The following is a 19,349-nucleotide window of genomic DNA, read 5'->3' as shown; positions in this document are numbered from 1 at the left end:
TCCCCTACTGATGTATTTTGCTGTTTCTTGCTTCTTAACATTCACTGAATAAACCCATTCTCCATTTATTTGGAGTTCCTCATTTTTACATGGACTCAACTGTCACACGAAAATGGTGGCCTCCTATCCATGTACCAAGGACTGGCTCCATGATGAGTGGGGCTCAGGGCAACTTAAAAATGCAGGACCCTGTCGTCAGAAATGACTCAGGGGGCCGGCCCGGTGGCTCAGGCGGTTAGAGCTCTGTGCTCCTAACTCCGAAGGCTGCCAGTTCGATTCCCACATGGGCCAGTGGGCTCTCAACCACAAGGTTGCTGGTTCAACTCCTGTAGTCCCGCAAGGGATGGTGGGCTGCACCCCCTGCAACTAAGATTGAACACAGAACCTTGAGCTGAGCTGCTGCTGAGCTCCCAGATGGCTCAGTTTGCTGGAGCGCGTCCTCCCAACCACAAGGTTGCCAGTTCGACTCTCACAAGGGATGGTGGGCTGTGCCCCCGGCAACTAGACCTGGAGCTGACCTGCACCCTCCACAACTAAGACTGAAAGGACAACAACTTGAAGCTGAACGGCAACCTCCACAACTAAGATTGAAAGGACAACAACTTGACTTGGAAAAAAGTCCTGGAAGTACACACTGTACCCCAGTAAAGTCCTGTTCCCCTTAAACAAAAAGAAATGACTCAGAATTCCAAGACAGTCAGAGCAGAGCACCCAGCCAGGACGGGCCCCTCTGAGAGGGTCTCGGGGTGACCGCAGAGGCTGCCCCACCAGGAAGCTGGCCTGCCAGTCCCTCTCGGCGGGAGCCTTCACTGCTTTCGTGTGGTACCCGCCTAACAGATACCTTTCATTGCCCGTCCCCCACCCCTGAACACGGAACCTATTTCTTCAAACACACCCCACACACTGGCACCTCAGTCACATCAGCAATGCGGTCGCATTCTAGGAAAGTGGGGGGGATGGGTCTGCAGGACAGGGAATGTGAAGAGCCCGTGGGACCTGCGTTTCAGGGGTGGTGAAGTCGCAGCTGTGTTGATTTTCGGGAGCACAGATTATGATGGCTCGGTGGGTCTCCTAAGAGAAGCATTTGCCACATCCCCGAAAGCATGCTGCGTCCTGAGAGGCCTGGGATAACGCAATTCTCCAGATACATAAACTAGGCACGTGCTTAACCATCCACCCCCAAGTTCCGTCGAGATTTGCGCACATACAGCCCATAATACTGTTGAACACACTGAGGCCGATTCCTGGAAATAGTGTCTGCAAATAATGAAATGATTTCTCCAGGACCGGCAGACACTGACTTGATAGTATTGCTTCTTGCACATCATTTTGAATAACAAAGGGGAGATTCATCCTCAGTGGGAGAAAGGGGCAGGAAATGGGTATAATTTCTTCATTTTTAATGATCCATAATTGACTAAATCTTTTCTAACTGATGAAATATACATCCCCTTGGGGGAAGATTTAGACATGAGAAATTCTTTTATCAAAAGCATGTTTCGTTCTTATGTTATATTTGATTTATTCTTATAACACTATGGTATATACTCAAACTAAAACCGGTATCTTCCTTTGTTAAAATTAGGAGAAATATAACTGTCAAACCCATGGACATCATTTAGGGGTTTTGTACTAAAGATAACACTAGGAAAAAAATCTCTCTCTTGACTTTTGTGTTTATCTAATTTCATGTGTAATCCTACAAAACCTTAAGAAACTGTGGCTGGAAGACTAAGGACACATTTAACCTGGCAGCTTGAACAAAATGCCTGCCGTATAAATAGGCAGAGAGTTGCAGCTGCACAGAGGACGCACCCCCGGTGTCAAGGGCAACTCTGTGCCCTCTGAGCTCCCTGTGGGAGGCGGCCCTGCCAGTCTCTACAACAGCACGACAGCTGGCCATCCTCCTGTTGTTCCTTCAAATGCTACAAAACTATATCCCGATAGTCCCTTTTGAAAGTTGACTTCACTTTCCCTTTCCAGTGAACTGGTAATGGGAGCTGGCCCACCATTCGTGCACTCAGCAACGGCACAACATTTACAATTCAACTCTGGAGCCTTAAGACATCGTCCTTCATTCCCCAGGTGCCACAATCATGGTGGAATCTCCACAACGGAAGCCACTAAGAACTGGGGACTGAAGACCTAAGTACAGTGAGAAACAAAGCCTGTACTTACTCCTAATCGCTGAACAATTTCCCTTATGTCTTCAGCACAATTATCCAGCGAGGACAGAAGGATACACTCTCCTCTTTCGTAAAACACTTTGATGCTCATTAGTCCAGAGGTCCACCCAATGACGTCCCTGCAGGAGCAGTTAAAGACCACGTTCTTGGAGTCCTTTTCGATCAGCATGATGAACTCGTTGGAAACCCCAAGCAGACACTCAATGTCCGCCGACTGGCCAAAGTCCCGCGCCACCACGTGCCACATGATGGCCCCCACGCTGAACAGATGGGCGTCCTTCCTCGGCTTGACTTTCTCCTTTTTCTTTGCGCCCAGTGTGATAAAGCTGAACTTCACAGAGGCGTCCACGGTTGCGGTCGTGACAAAGTTCTCCGCCAGATCCTTCAAGTACTCTTGCCTTGTCCGCGTGGCCATCGCTCGGAACTTCTCCGATTTGTGGGCTGCGTTTTCTGCATTAATTACTTTGGCTAAAAGGAAGTCCCGAAACACCGCTGACTTTGGGAAAGTTACGCCTTTGGGAATTGGTGGACCAAACGGTGGCACATCTTTTGATCTAGACACTCCAACACTGAGGAAGAAAAAAAAAACAAAAGAAACAAGATGAGCTGTGATGCTGTAATATTTACCTTCAGAAATCTGACACGTACCCGCACTTTCAACTTAGCCGTCTATTTTGTAGCTACTCGGTATCCTAACTTCTGGATACCAAGTTTTGGCTTGTTTGTATTTAAAGAAAACTTTTCAAACTTCTTAGATGGTGGGGTGGCGGTGTTACGGGTTGAGCTGTGTTCCCTAAAAATGTGTATGTTGCAGTCCTAAACCCCAGTGGCTGGGAACGTGACCGTTTAAAGACAGGATCTTTAAAGCAATGATTAAGTCAAAATGAGGCCATTAGGGTGGGCCCTCATCCAGCCTGACTGGTGTCCTTATAAAGAGATTAGGACCCAGAGAGACACCAGGATGCCCATGCACAGAGGGAAGACCTTGTGGGGACAGAGAAAGAGGGCGGCCATCTACAAACCAAGGAGACAGGCCTCAGGAGAAACCAAACCTGCTGGCACCTTCATCTTGGACTTCCGGACTCCAGAGCTGAGAGAGAAATGCCTGTTGTTTAAAGCATGCTGTCTGTAGTGCTTTGTCATGGCCACCAAGCTAAGATAAGGGGTAATGAATCCACAGTGGAATGGGATACCCAGAGTTTCAGATGGTGCCAGGCTGGTACTCTAACTCTGTGGATGGTCGTCACTGAGAAAGATAGTGACACTTCCAACAGAAGTGATGTTTGCCCCAGTGGCTGGCGCTTCACCGGTGCTGGAAAGAATGATCATACTTACAGCGCCAACGTTTTCAAGTGTCTTTCTTAAGGAAACACTCACTTGATCACATTCTGAAAATTTGAATGGAAGTTTCACGGGAGTTTTAAGAGATTCCAGGGATTGAAAACAATCAAAGGTATAGTAATAGTAACAACCATCTTGATGGAGCAAACCAGTAAGGCTCCCTTACGTCAGACAGATGTTTTAGTTGTCTCATCCTTTTGGAATAAGATCAATTATAAAGAGTTAATAAATTAACAAATAAAAGACAAGTGAGTGAATGAGTGACTCCCACGGCATCTACAGTATCTACTGGGTAGATTCTGCAGACCAAGAATTTGTACTAATCCCACACCTGCCCAGGCTGATATTTTCTATGTCAGGATAAACAAAGGAAGCAATCTAGGCTTCATTTTCATCACTGCAGAAAATCCTGAAAGAAGTGAATTAAGGCACGAAAACATTCTGTCCAAATCTGTTCTGTCAGGTGTCAATTCCTCTTCTAGAATGTGGCCGGTCAGACTCTAAAGCGATCGCAGTCCCTAGACACCCCTCGCCTCTGCAGCAGAGTCAATCACTTCTGGGTCACGTGAGGGTGGGGCGGGGGACACAGCAGCACAGGGAAGACAGGATGGGGCCTTTGTGGGTACGAAAGAGGAGAGAAGGACTGCCTCCCTGTAGGGCAGAGGCACCGAACTCAGCCTCATAAGCAGTATGTGCACTAAACCACAGGGTCACGTGGGGCCTGGACTCCTGTCCTCCAACGAAGGGCCTAGAAATGCTCTTGACAGAGTAGAACTAAATGTCCCTCACGTGAGGGCCCCGAGCACTGTCCCAAAGCCGCCCTTCTGGACTGGGGCTGGTCCAGGCTCACCTGCCACTTCTTCTCTACTCAATCTCTGAGCTCATGGTCTCTGCAGAGTCTGCCCTCCCAGTACTGGGCATAACACACCAGTGACCGCTCTCCAGGATCACCTCTCCCACATGTGGTTTTCTCTTCCAGTGAGGAGCAGATTCCTGGATGGAATCTCCCCACAGGGGGCCGAGGAGGCCGAACCCCACTGAACTCCTCGCAGGATCACTTCTATGTACTCAGCTCCATTGGCCTCAAGCTGCTGTCTGACTGCAGCTTGTATGCACTCAGGCCAAAGCAGCAAGAAAACTGTTCACGCTCAGCATGCTCCCAGGTGGCCTCACTGCGCAGCTCCACAGGGCAGAGGGAGGCGTCTTTAAACAGGGCAGTTCTTTGTGTCCCAAAGTATGGACCTGAGTGTGACTGGACGTCCCTTTTACAAGTTAGGAAATACGCCTGCTCGATAAACAGCAATTCTGTGCATCTCGGACCAAAGTTGTACAAGAAACGCAGCAAAATTGAGGCATGGCTCTTCTACGATTACTGCGGTGGTCTGTGGGTGGGGTCAGAGAGCCTGCCTTCCAAAATTTATGGAATCCTTAGTCTTTCAAGCAGAGCTGAGGTCAGAGGCATGTTCTTTTGCCAGATTCAGATAAACCCTAATGGGTGGGAGTGCGAATGTGTTTCAGAATTTACTCCAATCACGTAGCATTGGTTGATGATTTAGATATAAGACCCCTGCCCCGAAAGCCCCACCACCAAGATGAGCATTCCTCAATGTGCGAGTTAGAGGGCTGCAGGAAGGCTCAGTGAGGAATCTGCTGCTCGCGTTGGGATTCCCGCTGCACCAGCTCAGACTGACTGAGCTAGCTCCTCAACCCTTCAGTGCCTCAGTTTCCTCATCTGTAAAATGGAGGTTAAAACAGTGCCATCCTCAAATGCCCACTGTGAGGCTTGAAAAAAATAATGCATGTAACGTGATTATTATCCAAACTTACCATTATTATTGTCACAAACCATTATCATTTTAATCGACGTAGCATTTTCATCTAATTTTTGTCAGGACAGGCTACATGTTCAATTGACTAACCTAGAAGTCATCATTTTCCGTAGAGATTTCTTCACTCTTAACTGGGAGTTAGCTACCAAGCCTACATAGCAAGGAGTTTAGTCATCCAGTTCCTAAGGGGTACATTTATCTTGGACGAGTTTATCTTGGAAAGTACATGGACACATAAATCCCTCAGTGAGCCCTGCAATGGCCGCAACTATTCAAATTAAAGAACCTTACATAAAGAAACAGGCTCTTAGTTAAGGTTGCCTTTGCAAATTTCAGGCTAAAATCATGTTATATGGCGCTTTGGGGATGTCACCTCCTCATTTCTCTCTCAGTTCAAGGGGACTAGCTTTACTCCCTGAGGTTCCTGCATCTCGGGGGACGCCGGAGACTGCCGCTGTGGGTAGGGGGAGCATCCCTTCCCCTCTGAGACATGCACACGTGTGAGGCAGCAGTTTTCATCGGGAGGTCATCGCAATCCACTAGCCCGTTGGGACCGCAGGGGTGCACTCAGTGGCCTGGCAGGTCCCCGACAGCCAGGCTCACGGCCTCAACACTGGCACAAAGCGCACAAAGCTCGCGAGGGAAGCGGCGCTCTCCCAGCGGTGTGCCGTCATCCAGTCTTCTTTAGAACACGTCCGTGGATTAAGACATAGCAATTTAGAAAACAGGAGACCTGGACTATATTTCATCGTTTCCTTGGAAATTACTTTAATGAACTGATTTGCCAATGGTATGTTTTAGGGAACAGTATATAAAACAGACCTATAAGGTGTTTTGGGAAAACTTGGGCACTGTAACACAAGACAGAGAACATATGGTTTGATAAAATGCTATGGAATGGATTTGACTAAGGATTGCAGAAAACTAGCATCGGTTCGCTGAGGAATGCTCCTGGAGTTTGTAAGTCCCCAAAATCCAGGGCACTCTACTGACTTTACAATTGAGTGTCATTGGTAAACGATCATTCAGTGACAACAACGTGCTTTCTTAAAAACCAATGACTCCATCTCTGAACGATTTACACACGTTGTCTCCCATCATAGGAAACATGACACCCCTTTTGTTTACAGGTAAGGTCTACATCGATATCAATACTAGTTTAAAAAATTATCCCTCTCTAGTAATTGAATTAAAACCAGAAAACCTGAAAGAAATAAAAACACGTATTACTTATCTTTAAGATTTTGTGTGCTAATGAACCCCCTCATGATATAAGCATAAAGCAAAGATAGAAAGTAATTAAGAATACTTGATTTGACCCAAAAATAGCAGCCAATAAAATAAAACCAGATACAATACAGCCCTAGGGTTAAGTTTCCAATCCATTAGGAAGGTTCGTTTAAGATTATTCTTCATAATTACCATTCATCGGGTGAGATCTTAGAAGAATAAGTCAATTTACCATGTCTGCACCAACGTCATCGATTTAAGCATAATATTTATATAGAATAGATATTATCCTTTTTTCAAATATTTGAAAGGAGTTCTGGGCAATGAGACCAGCGGTCTGTAACTCACACGTGCAGGTGCCCAGGTCGCTTCCAGGCGATCGCATTAGATACTGCACAGTAGGGCCAGAGGGTGGCTCCGTGTAACCAGCTGCCTGGGAGTCAGCACTCAGGGTAAGAACTTCCGGCTCTAGGCTGTGCTCTCCTGAGATGCGTTGGGCACGTGACAGCATGTGATGTACTGACTGGTTCCCTGCCTGCGGGAGGCCGTGCCCTGCAGTGCTCACAGGCTCAGCTCTCTCCCACACCCACACCTGTGCCCGCCTAAGCCCTGCCGGCAGTAAACTAGCAACTACTGTACTAAGATTATAAAGGAAATAGCCTTTATAATGCCAGGGATGATGAATGCCAGGGAATCTAATTGGTGCTCTATATAATTCCTGCTATTCATTCTTCATAACTACACACTGAAGTAGGTACTATTATCCTGAAGTTTAAGAGAAGGAACCAAAGGCTCCAAGAAGTAACTAATTCCTATAAAGCACCACGATGAGCCGCAGAGCTGGGTTCAGCCTCCGGCCACAGACCCACTCTTTTCCCGACCCCACTGCAAGGTCCCCAAACGACAGCTATTTCCTAAGAAGGAGACAACTGTTTCTTAGGGGTAAAGAAGAAAAGCAGGCTGCATTGGAAACAGTCTCGGGATTCCGAACACAGCACGGCCTTTCGAAACCACCAAAGCCAGTGTCAAGTCCCGGTTTTAGCGGCCCTGCAGGGTAAGTGCATGAGTTTGGATGAGAAGCAGTGTTTTGCCACCAAGATAATTACTTCCTCCGAAGAAGCACTGAAATGGCCACATCGTCCATGTCCGAGGCTGGTGACAACCAAGCTGTGGTTCTGGCACAGGCTGGAGGAGGTTTTTAAGGAGGAAATGTATAATTTATGATTTTGAGCTGCTAGGTATTTCACTTTTTCAAAAGTGGGAAGAAGGCAATTATTTCTTCTAGAAAGTATCTGAGGGCAGGCAGTGGGAAATATAATTAGAAGAAAAGGATAATTATGGGGTTACAAATAATAATTAGAAAACAAAACTATTTGGGGAAAATTCTGTTGAAATACACTGGGAGCATGAGAAGCAGGGATGGCGACCTACCTGTAACACACGTTCTCCGTGCACGGATGATGCACTTTGACAATGACAAACACATGCTGGAAGTGGGACCGGATGCTTTTGGGAGTAAAAGGAAGTGCTCCAGGCTCTTGGAAGACAATGGTCACGATGTCGTTTCCTATGTGCCGTTTCCTCAGGAGCTGCAGTCAAGAAAGTGAACAGACACTCACAGAGTTACAAACAAGGTTTTCTGCAGACACAAAATGTACAAGTGCTGTGTTTCCCTGAAAATAAGACCTAGCCGGATAATCAGCTCTAATGAGTCTTTTGGAGCAAAAATTAATATAAGACATGGTCTTATATTAGAGTAAAATAATATAGTAAAATAAGACCACGTCTTACATTAATTTTTGCTCCAAAAGACGCATTAGAGCTGATTGTCCGGCTAGGTCTTATTTTCGGGGAAACACGGTATATACAATTAACTCATCTTTCAATTTAAAGAAGTTATTTAGAAAAGCAGGGTCTTCTCTGGGAGCCAGGGCTCCCACTTGCGATGACAGGAAAGCAAACGGGCTGCCTCTAGGAGGCGTGGGACAGGAAACGCCTAACAAGCTAACCGTCTCTTTCAACTTCCGTTCTCCCCTCTTCTTTATCTTCTCACCCTAAAATCGTAGCAGTGAGAGCTCAGAATGCTTTAAGGAATTTTACTGTTTCTGCTCTCTAACTTTAAAGAAGGAGACAGGCTACAGACCGGCTCAAAGCCCTGAGCTACTGCGCTGGGGCCGTATCCTGGTCCTCCCACAGAAACACACGTTTCTACAACAAAAATACAGAACCCTGGTATTTTGGTGGCTAATATATTCAAATTAATTCACCGAAATTTGGTATTTTAAATGTAATTCAGAAACACTAAATTCCATCAGATTAACAGCTGGAAAACCCAAGAATATGTAATCTTATAAATTACAGAGGTGGTGGGAGAGAAGGGACCCCAGAGCGTAGTATTATAACACCGTTATTTTTATGTTTCTTTTCCCAAGAGCACCCACTCCCCCCGTTTATCCCATTCAGATTCCCTGCCTAGACATCACCATACCTGACAGGAACTTCCTTAGCCAGCCCCAGCGGTGCTCCACTCACACACCCAGGCCCACTGCTACCCCATTAGTTGTCCTCTGTTCCAATTGTTGGCTTACTTCGGCATGAGGTCACCATCATCATGAGGACAGGAGGTGCGCCTTGCTGACTTCTGGTATCCTAGTCTCTAATGGCCTGCCTAGGACATAGCAGGCACCCAACACACACTGGCTCAGTGGATAAACAAGTGATAGGAACGTATAATCACAGCCACACAACATGCAGATGACACTGTGACCACCTCTGAACATATGCTGATAGATCCTTGTACAAGGCGCTCTGTGAGTTTCTGCAGCGAAAGCATCTGTGTTCACGGAGTCTGTGATCTTCAGTTTAAATAGACACCGTCATCATTATACGAGCAGGTGATGTCAGCACAGTAATGGGATCATCTCAGGTAGTAAATCCCACTTTACTAGCAACAATGAAGACGGCAAGCTTGTTCCCAAATGTATTTGGCACCAGAACACATTTCACACTGTAAAGAGCATTCAGTTCAACTTTTACAACCTTTTAAACCCAGATACCGAAAGGATTTCGCCATCGGGGCCCTGACTTGTGATTTAGCACGATAAAAGGCCTGGGAAAGTAGAAACGAAATGTTCATTCTTCGAGTTGTCTTTATGCCAGTTAAACTGCTGACTCATGTGTTGGAAAATTCCTATTGCAGTACTAATGATTAAAGTTACAAGCACATGAAAATCATCTCACTGTCAGTGAAGTTTTGAGACATATGCTACTATATATATTACTACAAACCCAATGTATCACCTGTAGTTTTAAAAATGTTTGCTAGAAACTGAAGTAAAATGTGTCATTTCAGATACATGGAAAAAATCAGTAAGAAACTATGTCACACTTGCTGTGCTGCTATTTGCCCATACGTACTGTAGTGGACACAGACGTTAACCACAATAAACATTACATGTAAAGGAAAGAAAACGGGAGCAAAGATTCGTATCTACAATAACGTCAACAGACAAACTGAAAATTTTAGTCTTAGATATTCTTCCCTCGTTTCCCCAGATAACTGAAACACACGATTCATATGTACTCTGTAAGAGGACAAGGCACATTTAGGAAAAAATGAAAAGTTAAAATAAAAAAATACCTGAAACGCCGAACATTGTGTTCAACATACCTGGTGAACACAGAACATAGTAGTTCGCGCTGAACTTGACTCAGTATCCCTGAAACACTGGAATTCTCAGACTGACTAACAGAAGCTGGAGCTCAGTGGCCGACGCCACCTGTGAGCTGTGCAGCCCCCTCCTGAGCGATTACTGGGTCAGGCTGAACTTCACTCTGACTCTGAACTTCACTCTGACTGACCCCTCTCAAATAAAGGCGCTGGGCGGCTGGACTCGTTAGGGCTTCGTCACCGCGGCTACCGCAACAGCGAATGGGACACTCCCCCATTTTCTCTTCCTCCTCAGGAAAGACGGGTTTACTGCTCCGGGAACTCACGATAGGAATATTTAAAGCACAAGAGAAATGAAACTTTAAGGGTAGTCCACTTGATGACATGTCAGACCACTTGTGTCTCTTTCTAAGCACATTCTTTTGCTTTGTAAAATGGGCCCAAAGTGGTCTTAAAAGTCTAGTGAATTTAACCATAGTCACTAAAAGCACTTTGTACAAAAAAATAAAGTATATGGAGGGGGCGAGAGCAAGGAGATTCATTAAGAAGAGCAAAAGCAAAGCTCTTCGCAGGAAAATAAAATAAGAAAAAAGAACACCTTGTCTATTAACAAGTTGTTTGGATTTACTTAGAGACCAAAGAAGTCTAACATCTGGAGAGTTAACAGAAACATTATTCACTGTTTCCTAAGATCTTATCCAACACGAAATAACCTAAGTAATTTCTTGGACTTCTTATTTAAAGGTAAATGTTTTCTTCAGTGGTCAGTTACATTTTGTTCTAAGTGGTCAATGAAAGAGTGTATAATCAGAGTCTGGAAATGGAAGGGGAAAAGCTGTCACCCCATAAATAAATGCAGCCCAGCACACCAGGAAGGCAGGTCAGACTACCAGGCCCCCCTGGCACTATTTATTTGGGGAATTAGGGAACCACACTACTAGGGCTAACTCTCTAGGCCCTGGAAGCTCATGGTACTTTCTCGGAGCCAGGGGAACCAACTCAGCGTCTTTAACTGCGAGAGTAAATTAATAAATATTGCATTGCATGAATTTACATAGTCAATTCTATGAAATTTCCAGCACTTGATTGAAGCTGTGAAACAGGCATAAATAAGCTCTTTCTTGTGAAGACAAGGAAAGTGAAAATGTGATTCTTCACCCAATTCCATGGCAAAAGGCATAGATGCTACAGAAATAGAAACCTTTGGGTCGGTTCTCAATTCCGGAAACAGACATCAGGACTAGCTGTAAGTTGGTGCAACAGTCAAAGGCAGGTGAAAACAAAAGCTGTGAGGCGGCCACACTTGGATCGAAATGGCATGGGAGCGAACAAGCCAAATCTATGAGACTCTCTGTGAACAGATTCATTTGTCAAATTCTTGTTTAAAAACCCAGCAAGATAGAAAGAAAAAGCAGTTGGCACCTAATTCCGGAAAGGAGGGAGGCAGGCTGCACAATGTGAAGGAGAAGCTGCTGGGATGTGGTTCAGAAGTTTTAAGTCAGAGAAGAGAAAGCTTAACTTGAAACTGGAGAAAGCACATCTCCAGAGAGCTGCTTATCTTAAGAAACCAATATGCGAATATCAGCAAAACTTCAAAGAGAAAACTACATTACTTAATGATTACAAGTTCTGAAATTCAGAGATGAGCTCAAAACTGAGCAAAAAGTTGAATGTATTCCCATTTAAAAAAAAAAATCACCAGTTCTGGACCTTAGTCCTCGGGTTGGAATCTGAGGTCCAGTCAGTAGGAGCAGGGCTGACGAAGGCTCCCCAACCTGACCCATCGCCCACACGTCCCCACTGTCCCCATGGTTCCCAAAGCCACCCTGTCCCTCCAACCTGCCAACTCGTTTCTGTGTCAGGCACTTGGAACTTGCTAACCTCTTGCTTGGGCTAGCTTCTCCTCCTTCCCAGACCTTCCTGTTTTTGCATGTGTGCACACACACAACACATCCCCGTACACTTTACACTCAAGAGTGTACACCAGTGGTTAGAATTTCACTTTGATTTTAAAGAGCTATCTAGAGTTGCCTATGGAAAAACATGGAAAAAGTGAACGCAGAATAGTCGTCTGAATAAGAAAGTGAGGGAAACCTACACATCACCAGTAATACAACACCAGAGACCTACAACTAGATAAGGAACGCCTCGCGGACTGTGCCCCACAAAAAAGCCAAAGCTCGGTAACCAGTCTTACGTCAGACCAGAAAAAGATCCTATCAAATTTGATTATAATTTCTAGGATTCATCACTGATTTATCATTTTTATATAACTAATACAAAACATTTAACATTAATACTATATAAAATATTTTGCCAATAGCAAGAGGAAATGTACAATCCATTTAAGCAAGGCTGAATATGTTGTAAATGGAGAAACAAAAATAAACCAAAATGTAGATTTTTCATGATTTAATAATGAAGTGAAGACAGGAACAGGGTTATGAAGCTCCAGGTGTTTCTGTTCTGACGCTGAGCAATAGCAACCCTTATGCTAAGCAACAATTCTTGTTATCGGGTATAAGTGTACACTCTTATTTAGGCCTGGGAATAAAGCAAATCATGGAAAGCTGAATAAAGATTTTATTCTTCTAAAAGATTCCATATTACAGGTGAGCCAAGTGCAGTCAGGACCTGCGCGTACGGCACTTAAGGAGATAGATTCCTCCAGCACTGAATGGTTCCTTAGCCGTACCCACTAGGGACTTAGAAGTAAGCGCACAGAGCTTTTAAGGCAGGGGTCGACCATCTGTCCAAATTACATGGAGAAGGGGTTCCAGCCTGGCTCCAAGCTGACAAGTGGTGCCCCTATTACCTCTGGAGATGTCAAGCCCAGCACGAGGCTAGGACCAGCATTCTTCAAACGGAGTCTCAGAAAGTGAGAGAGAGGTTGGCTTATTCCTTAGGGACCTCCATGGGGCTCCAGTCCCCTTCCAACAGAGCAGCTCTATCTTCACACATTAAAAAAAGTTCACTGTGTGCCAGGCACTGCGGTCCCTTTATCTGTTTTATAGAGTCAGTTTAAAGGAAGTTTCTCTGCCAAGGTGAAGTGTAAAGCTCATTTGTGGAGTTCTCTCCACCGACAACACCCCATGATTGCTTCACTCTGACTTGTCTACCAAACAGGCAGAAGGGACACACGGTGAGACACCTCTGGGACAGGGGACCGACTGACAAACAGGCCCAGAGACTTGCGGGACCACCGGAGAGCGAAAGCACTCGAGGTGGCCCTTCTGCTCACTCCCTGGTCTGGCTCCGGCTTCTTTGTAAGAGTCAGATGTCCACTGCGGTGAACTCTCTACCGACTTTTAATAATCTTGGAATCAGCTTTCAGCTTGATTTATTACAAGAACAAACACAAGAAATTCTATCTGATGTGGACGAGTCTGGACCAGTTAAATAGTCACGCATACCACAGGCCAAAGAACAGGCACCACTCATGTATGGCTAGTTGACTTTGCTGTATGTCCCAGGGACTCAGCCTGCAGTCAGGAACCCAGCTAGTCATTTCAGATTTCCATCTATGCCCTTGGTATTAATGTCATGTGTGGGCCCTGGGGTGGGGTGGGTGAGCGATGCAGAAGGAGTAGGTACAACCTGTAACAAGTTTGGAAAGTACACGTCCCAAGATTGCACAGTGACATCCTTTATCTACGAACAGAATATTCTGATGACAACTCATGATGAGCAAAATATTAAGCGTCAAAGTAAAAATAATTTTCTAAAATTATTGATAAATAAGTCCCTTACTTTCTTAACAATTCAGGCCTTAGTTTTTCATAATAGATCTTTAGGATTGGGAACAAGAAAATAAAATGCAAATTAGGTCATCTAAAGTACTTGTGCTTTATGTCTAATAAATTACAAAATAATAATAATACCGACTAAAACTCACTGAGCACACTTTGTCCCGGGCATTATTTTGAATGTTTTACACGAAGTAACTCAGCCAATTCTAACCACCATCCAAGGAAGGTGTAATAATTCATTAATAAATGTTTACAGCCTGCTTACCATGTTTTGGGGACTGTTCTAGGTGCAGAGGGACACCTCGGCAGAGAAAAGAGATCAGTCTGTCTTCAGGGGTAAAGAAAACTAAAGCACAGAAAACTTTGCCCAAGGTCACAAACCTGGAAGTGTACTCCAGAATTCTTATAACAGCTACATTCTTCTGCAGAAGTGTTTTTCACCCTAGAAGAAGGAAGCCTCAAAGAAGAACCTAGAACCACAGAGTTCTAACACTAAGAGGAAGATGTTACATTACCATCTAGTCCAGATATACTCATGTGTGCCACATCTCCCCATTTCCAAACCTATGGAAGGCATCCCGAAAATACAGCACTCTTTCCCTCTGAGCCTGTGTGCCACCCCCGAGTCCAAGCAGCCCGGTCAGCCATCCCGGTGTCCAGGATCTTGGGACAACTGCACAGGTCCATTGTATAATTATCAAATTTCTTGAGAGATGAAGAACGCTACCCAAGGCCAGGCAAGCGACTGACTGCAGTAACCCGAGGACAAGAGTCTACTGACTCACCTCCCACTCTTCACGCACCCCCTCTCTATTAGGACAACTTGCCCACCTGGTGTACTTCGGACACAGTAGTCCTCTCGTATCTACAGTTTCGCTGTCTGTGGTTTCAGTTACCCACAGTCAACCACGGTCTGAAAATTTAAATGGAAAATTCCAGAAATAAACAATCCGTAAGTTTTCAACTGTGCCCTGTTCTGAGTAGCGTGATGAAATCTCACACTGTCCCGTTCCATTCCACCAGGGAAGTGAATCATCCCTTTGTCCAGCATCTCTATTCTGCAGGTACAGGACAGTAAGATTTTGAGACAGAGAGACCACGTTCACATAACTTTTATTATGGTATATTGTAAAAATTGCTCTATTTTATTATTAGGTACTCTCAATCTCTTACTGGGCCGAATTTATAAATTAAACTTTATCATAGGTACAGGTACAGAAGAAACATAGCCTATAGAGGGCTTGGTTCCATCTGTCATTTCAGGCATCCACTGGGGGTCTTGGAACACGTCCTGTAGATGACGGGGACTGCTGTTTAGATTTCCCAGTGAACCACATACACGGTCATATACATTCCACATAAAGTCAGAGAAACTAAAAAAGCAAACCCGTTTCTACAGTTTTCCTCCTCTACTTCATCAACATAACTTATTTTATGTCATGGATTCTCACTTGAACTAAAAAGAAAAGGTAACTGATATAAGACTTTAGGCTACAGAGGTTGTAATGTATAATCTCAATATACAGGGGTTTTTTTTTTTTTTAGTCTCCAGTTTGGGGAGTTTAAAACAGCCATCCTCCCAACCCCCATCCCCCATCTCTCCATACACATTTTTGTGCATAGGACTTTTCAAGGACAAGTTTCAGTGAAAAAAAAGTCAGGTACACAGAGCTCATAAACCACAAATTTTAATTACTGTGCAACAAAAAGGGGGACGGGAAGCCAGTCTAAGTTCTGACAAGCAGACTTCAAAATTCCAGGGGCTGCCATGTGAGAAGCGACAGGCCAATCTGTTTGGAGCCCAAGGACTCAGGTCAGTAGGGCTGGAGGGCTTGTGGGCTGAACACCGACCACTGGGGGCCGAGGCACTGGCTGTCCCTGCTGACGGTGACAGATGGCCCAGCCTGAGTGAGCTCCGGCTGAACACAACTCACCTGGAGTTCAATACTGCAGATCCCGAGGATCTGGGGACACGCGCACGCTCCAGAGGGAGCTCCTTACCATCTAGTGAACCTACCTGACAGCATTCAATACAAACATTTAGAGCTCTAAGTCCTCTAGGTTAGAACATATAAATACGTACACGTGATCTAGTAACTCCATCTCATAACAACATATAGATACGTGATTGAAAGATCCGTCCTCTGCAGGGAGTGGGGGGAACTCTGACTACTAGAAAACACTAGAAAATTCAGACGCCACAAGGGATGAGGTCAATTAATAGATAGAAAATGGCAAAAAAAAATCCACCCAGCAATCACCATGAGAAAAAAATGGGAGAGGAGTTGCCCCTGAAGTGAAGAGCCAGTGGTCCGCTTTCCCAGCCTGGCAGTAGGCTCTGAGGTGGTTCCCAAAGCTAGTGACTGGGAGAAGGCCAGGGGCTTCTTGGGAAAATGTGTACTTTGACTACCATCATTGAACTTCACGAGCAATTAAGAAAAGAAAATGCTATGCAACAATTAAGTTTCATTCATTCGACAAATACTTTTGGAGCAAGGGGTCCTTGGTGCTTCAAAATATTTAGAGCAAAGGGGAGCAGTTAAGTGACATCAGGAGAACTAGTTTCCAGAGCATGGAAACAAACTTTGTTTTAACTGCTGAAATAACCCAAATACCATCAAACCCCTAAAATTAATTCATGCCATGAAAGAGTTTAAGACCCTTTCTTATAACATTTTCTGTAAATAAGTTATCTACCCACATGCAGAAACCTAAGTTCAGGTTGCAGAGTTGGCCTTTTTATAATTAACACAGTTGACACTAGCTTCCCCTGAGATTTTGCCTAGCGAGCAATAAAGGTGAGTGTGGAAGAATTTCTAAGTTTTATAAGGAAAAAGGGCAATGAGATGTGTGCATGCGTACTCCCTTTAAAGCCCAAATACTTCCAAATGATTAAAAAGTCAAAGATCACCAATGCGGTCCAGGGAAAACGTGCAAGGATTCTGTGCAAACCCTGCAGCGCGAGCACCGCCCACAGGCGCCCGAGCACCGCCCACAGGCCCCCCGAGCACCGCCCACAGGCCGCGCAGCGCGTGCTGAGAGGAGCCAGGGCCGACCTACCTGCTGTCTGTTGCTGGGCATGTGCGGCAGCATGGTGGAGACGTGGAACATGAGCTCGTAGTCTTTGTAGGTGGTGTAGAGGGAGTGCGTTCCTGTCGAGTCAGCTAGGGACAAAGACGGATCATAAAACACGTCAGGCAACTGCATAATTAGCCGTTTAACGGTGTGACATTCTCACAAAAGGCAATTCCATGAAACACCAAACCACTCAACTCTAAACACCAGTGTCCCGACGCTCACCCTGCCCTCTCACTATGGACGTTTCGGCCCCTTTCCAACCCACGTCTGGGCACGGGCACGGATTAGGTCGGTGCAGAAGGAACTGCGGTTTAAAAGGTTAAAAATAATTGAAAAGCCGCAATGACTTTTGCACCAACCCAATAGTTTTCTCATCTGCTCTCGCCCAAACGCTTTCTATGGAGCTCATGTCCCTCTTCCCTTACACCTTCTCCACCTTGGCCTTTGCAGTACCGAAGGGACCGAGGGCGACAGCCCACAGTGGGCGAGGGGCTTCTGCTGGAGGGAGATAGATGAGCAGAGAAGGAAAGAAACTGCAGCTGGGGAGGGTGCAGGTCTGGGTGCAATTATCTGAATGATATGAGCCAACCAGCACTTATTCTATCCATCCTTGTGTGTGTGTGTGTGTGTGTGTGTACAGTGAATTCTTAGTTAGAACCCAGAAAAATGAAACAGGACTGACTTTATACGGAAATGAGAACAAAAAAATGTTTCTTAAATGACATAACTGATTTTCTTCTCTCTTCAACAGGCAATGCAATGAAACGGTCGCATGATTAAGATTACGGAGAACGAATGGGATCTCTTACTGTATATTATGCACTGACACGCATTAAAAATGATGACATATGAACCCTGTTAATCATACAGCAATTCATCTTTTGAAAAGCAGAATGATTCTTTGCAAATTCAAAAGCCATCTGTATTATCAATAGATTATCTCAAACTGCGAGTGTCAGACGCCCAAACTGATACGGTGACTATAAAATCTTTCAGTAATAATCTCAGGATATAGTTTTGGACCACTTTGCATATATATAAAGACAAAAGATAAATATAAATTAAGATGTAAACAGAATTCAAGACTGTCTTTCTCAATCCTTGACCTATCTGTAGGTTTCTTTTCCTACTTTTTAAACCACAAGAAACAATTCTACTCTTCAATATCATTTAAAACAAAATTTATTCCATTGTATCTGTTGGGTAAACTCGAAGTAGTCATCTTCAGTTAACCTTTTTTTAAATCTGAAAATTAAAAATTTTACCTTAAAAACACTCAAACATTTAACCTTCATGGGCTTTTCCGAATCCTGCCGTATGTTTTTGTTTTCAATATTGATTATCTGATTCAGAAGCAGTCTTGAAAATCCTCTACAAAGAATATCAGATACAGTTTTGCACACTCTGAAGAGATTCACAGAGGCGATTTCATAAATATGGGGTGTATTTGCAATGTTTACATATGGACATTGATAAATCAACTTGCAGATGGTCAGAGAAGACAGGATATTCATCTAACAAGCTGTATATTAACCAGTCCCAAAATAAGGGGATTTTCACTTCTAAGTATTCATGAAATGCATACTTGTCATTTGTCCCAGGACGTCTTAGAAAGTAATGTCCCATTTTGGGGGTCTTGGCTCTGGACCCTGACAGAGCTCGTGCTTGGACTGAACAGTCCAGACATGAGAGAAGGATGAGGGGGCCGAACGCCAGGAACAACAGCAAAGGTCAGGGGAGGAAACAGCCCAACACACTCAAGGACTCCTGTCACACCACAGTGATCAGGATGGTTAAAAGTCAGCGAAGGAAGTCGGACAGGGACTGAATAGGCTAGTCAACCAGAAACCGCAATGAAAAAAGAAAATGCATTTTGGGGGGTAAAAAACACTTTTAAAGATGTGGCCCTGCTTTGTCTATCCCAAGCAGTAGCAAAGAATGAATTTCCGAAATTAACTATTCTGACAGTTTTTATCTCGAACACCAGCACAGTGATGGAGAAGGTAAACTAACGAGCTTATTCAAGGGCGCCATGCGTATGCTTCATTCACAAATACGCAGGCCAGGCCGTCCGGGAGTCTCCAGGCTAACTCTCTGCTCCCAGACTCTCTGCTCACAGGCTGGCTGTCCGTGGCCTGGGCGCCACACCGCACTCTGGTTAGTGGAGCATCTTAGGAAAGGGGGGGGGCTTTCCTGCTCCATCTCATCGTGTGCTTATGAGAGAAACTACCCACTTTAAAGCTGGAAGGGACACCCCAGATACTCC

The 19,349-nt window shown here is 44.8% G+C and overlaps 1 protein-coding gene across 5 annotated transcripts in view; it reads right to left on the bottom strand.

Annotated features, from left to right (window-relative positions):
* The window catches only part of SIPA1L2 (signal induced proliferation associated 1 like 2), a 200,769-nt gene that overhangs the window by 57,311 nt on the left and 124,109 nt on the right, over positions 1–19,349 (bottom strand). For all 5 annotated transcript variants that reach the window (XM_033099637.1, XM_033099641.1, XM_033099640.1 and 2 more), the window contains 3 exons: positions 17,066–17,169; positions 8,018–8,175; positions 2,179–2,755 (listed from right to left, as the gene is read on the bottom strand). In XM_033099637.1, the coding sequence (XP_032955528.1) occupies positions 2,179–2,755; positions 8,018–8,175; positions 17,066–17,169 (839 nt within the window). The remainder of the gene's footprint in view (positions 1–2,178; positions 2,756–8,017; positions 8,176–17,065; positions 17,170–19,349) is intronic.

Source organism: Rhinolophus ferrumequinum, chromosome 27, assembly GCF_004115265.2.
Source record: "Rhinolophus ferrumequinum isolate MPI-CBG mRhiFer1 chromosome 27, mRhiFer1_v1.p, whole genome shotgun sequence".
NCBI classification, from domain to species: Eukaryota; Metazoa; Chordata; class Mammalia; order Chiroptera; family Rhinolophidae; genus Rhinolophus; species Rhinolophus ferrumequinum.
Note: the sequence above shows the minus strand (reverse complement) of the source record. Positions and strands in the feature narration are given on the sequence as shown.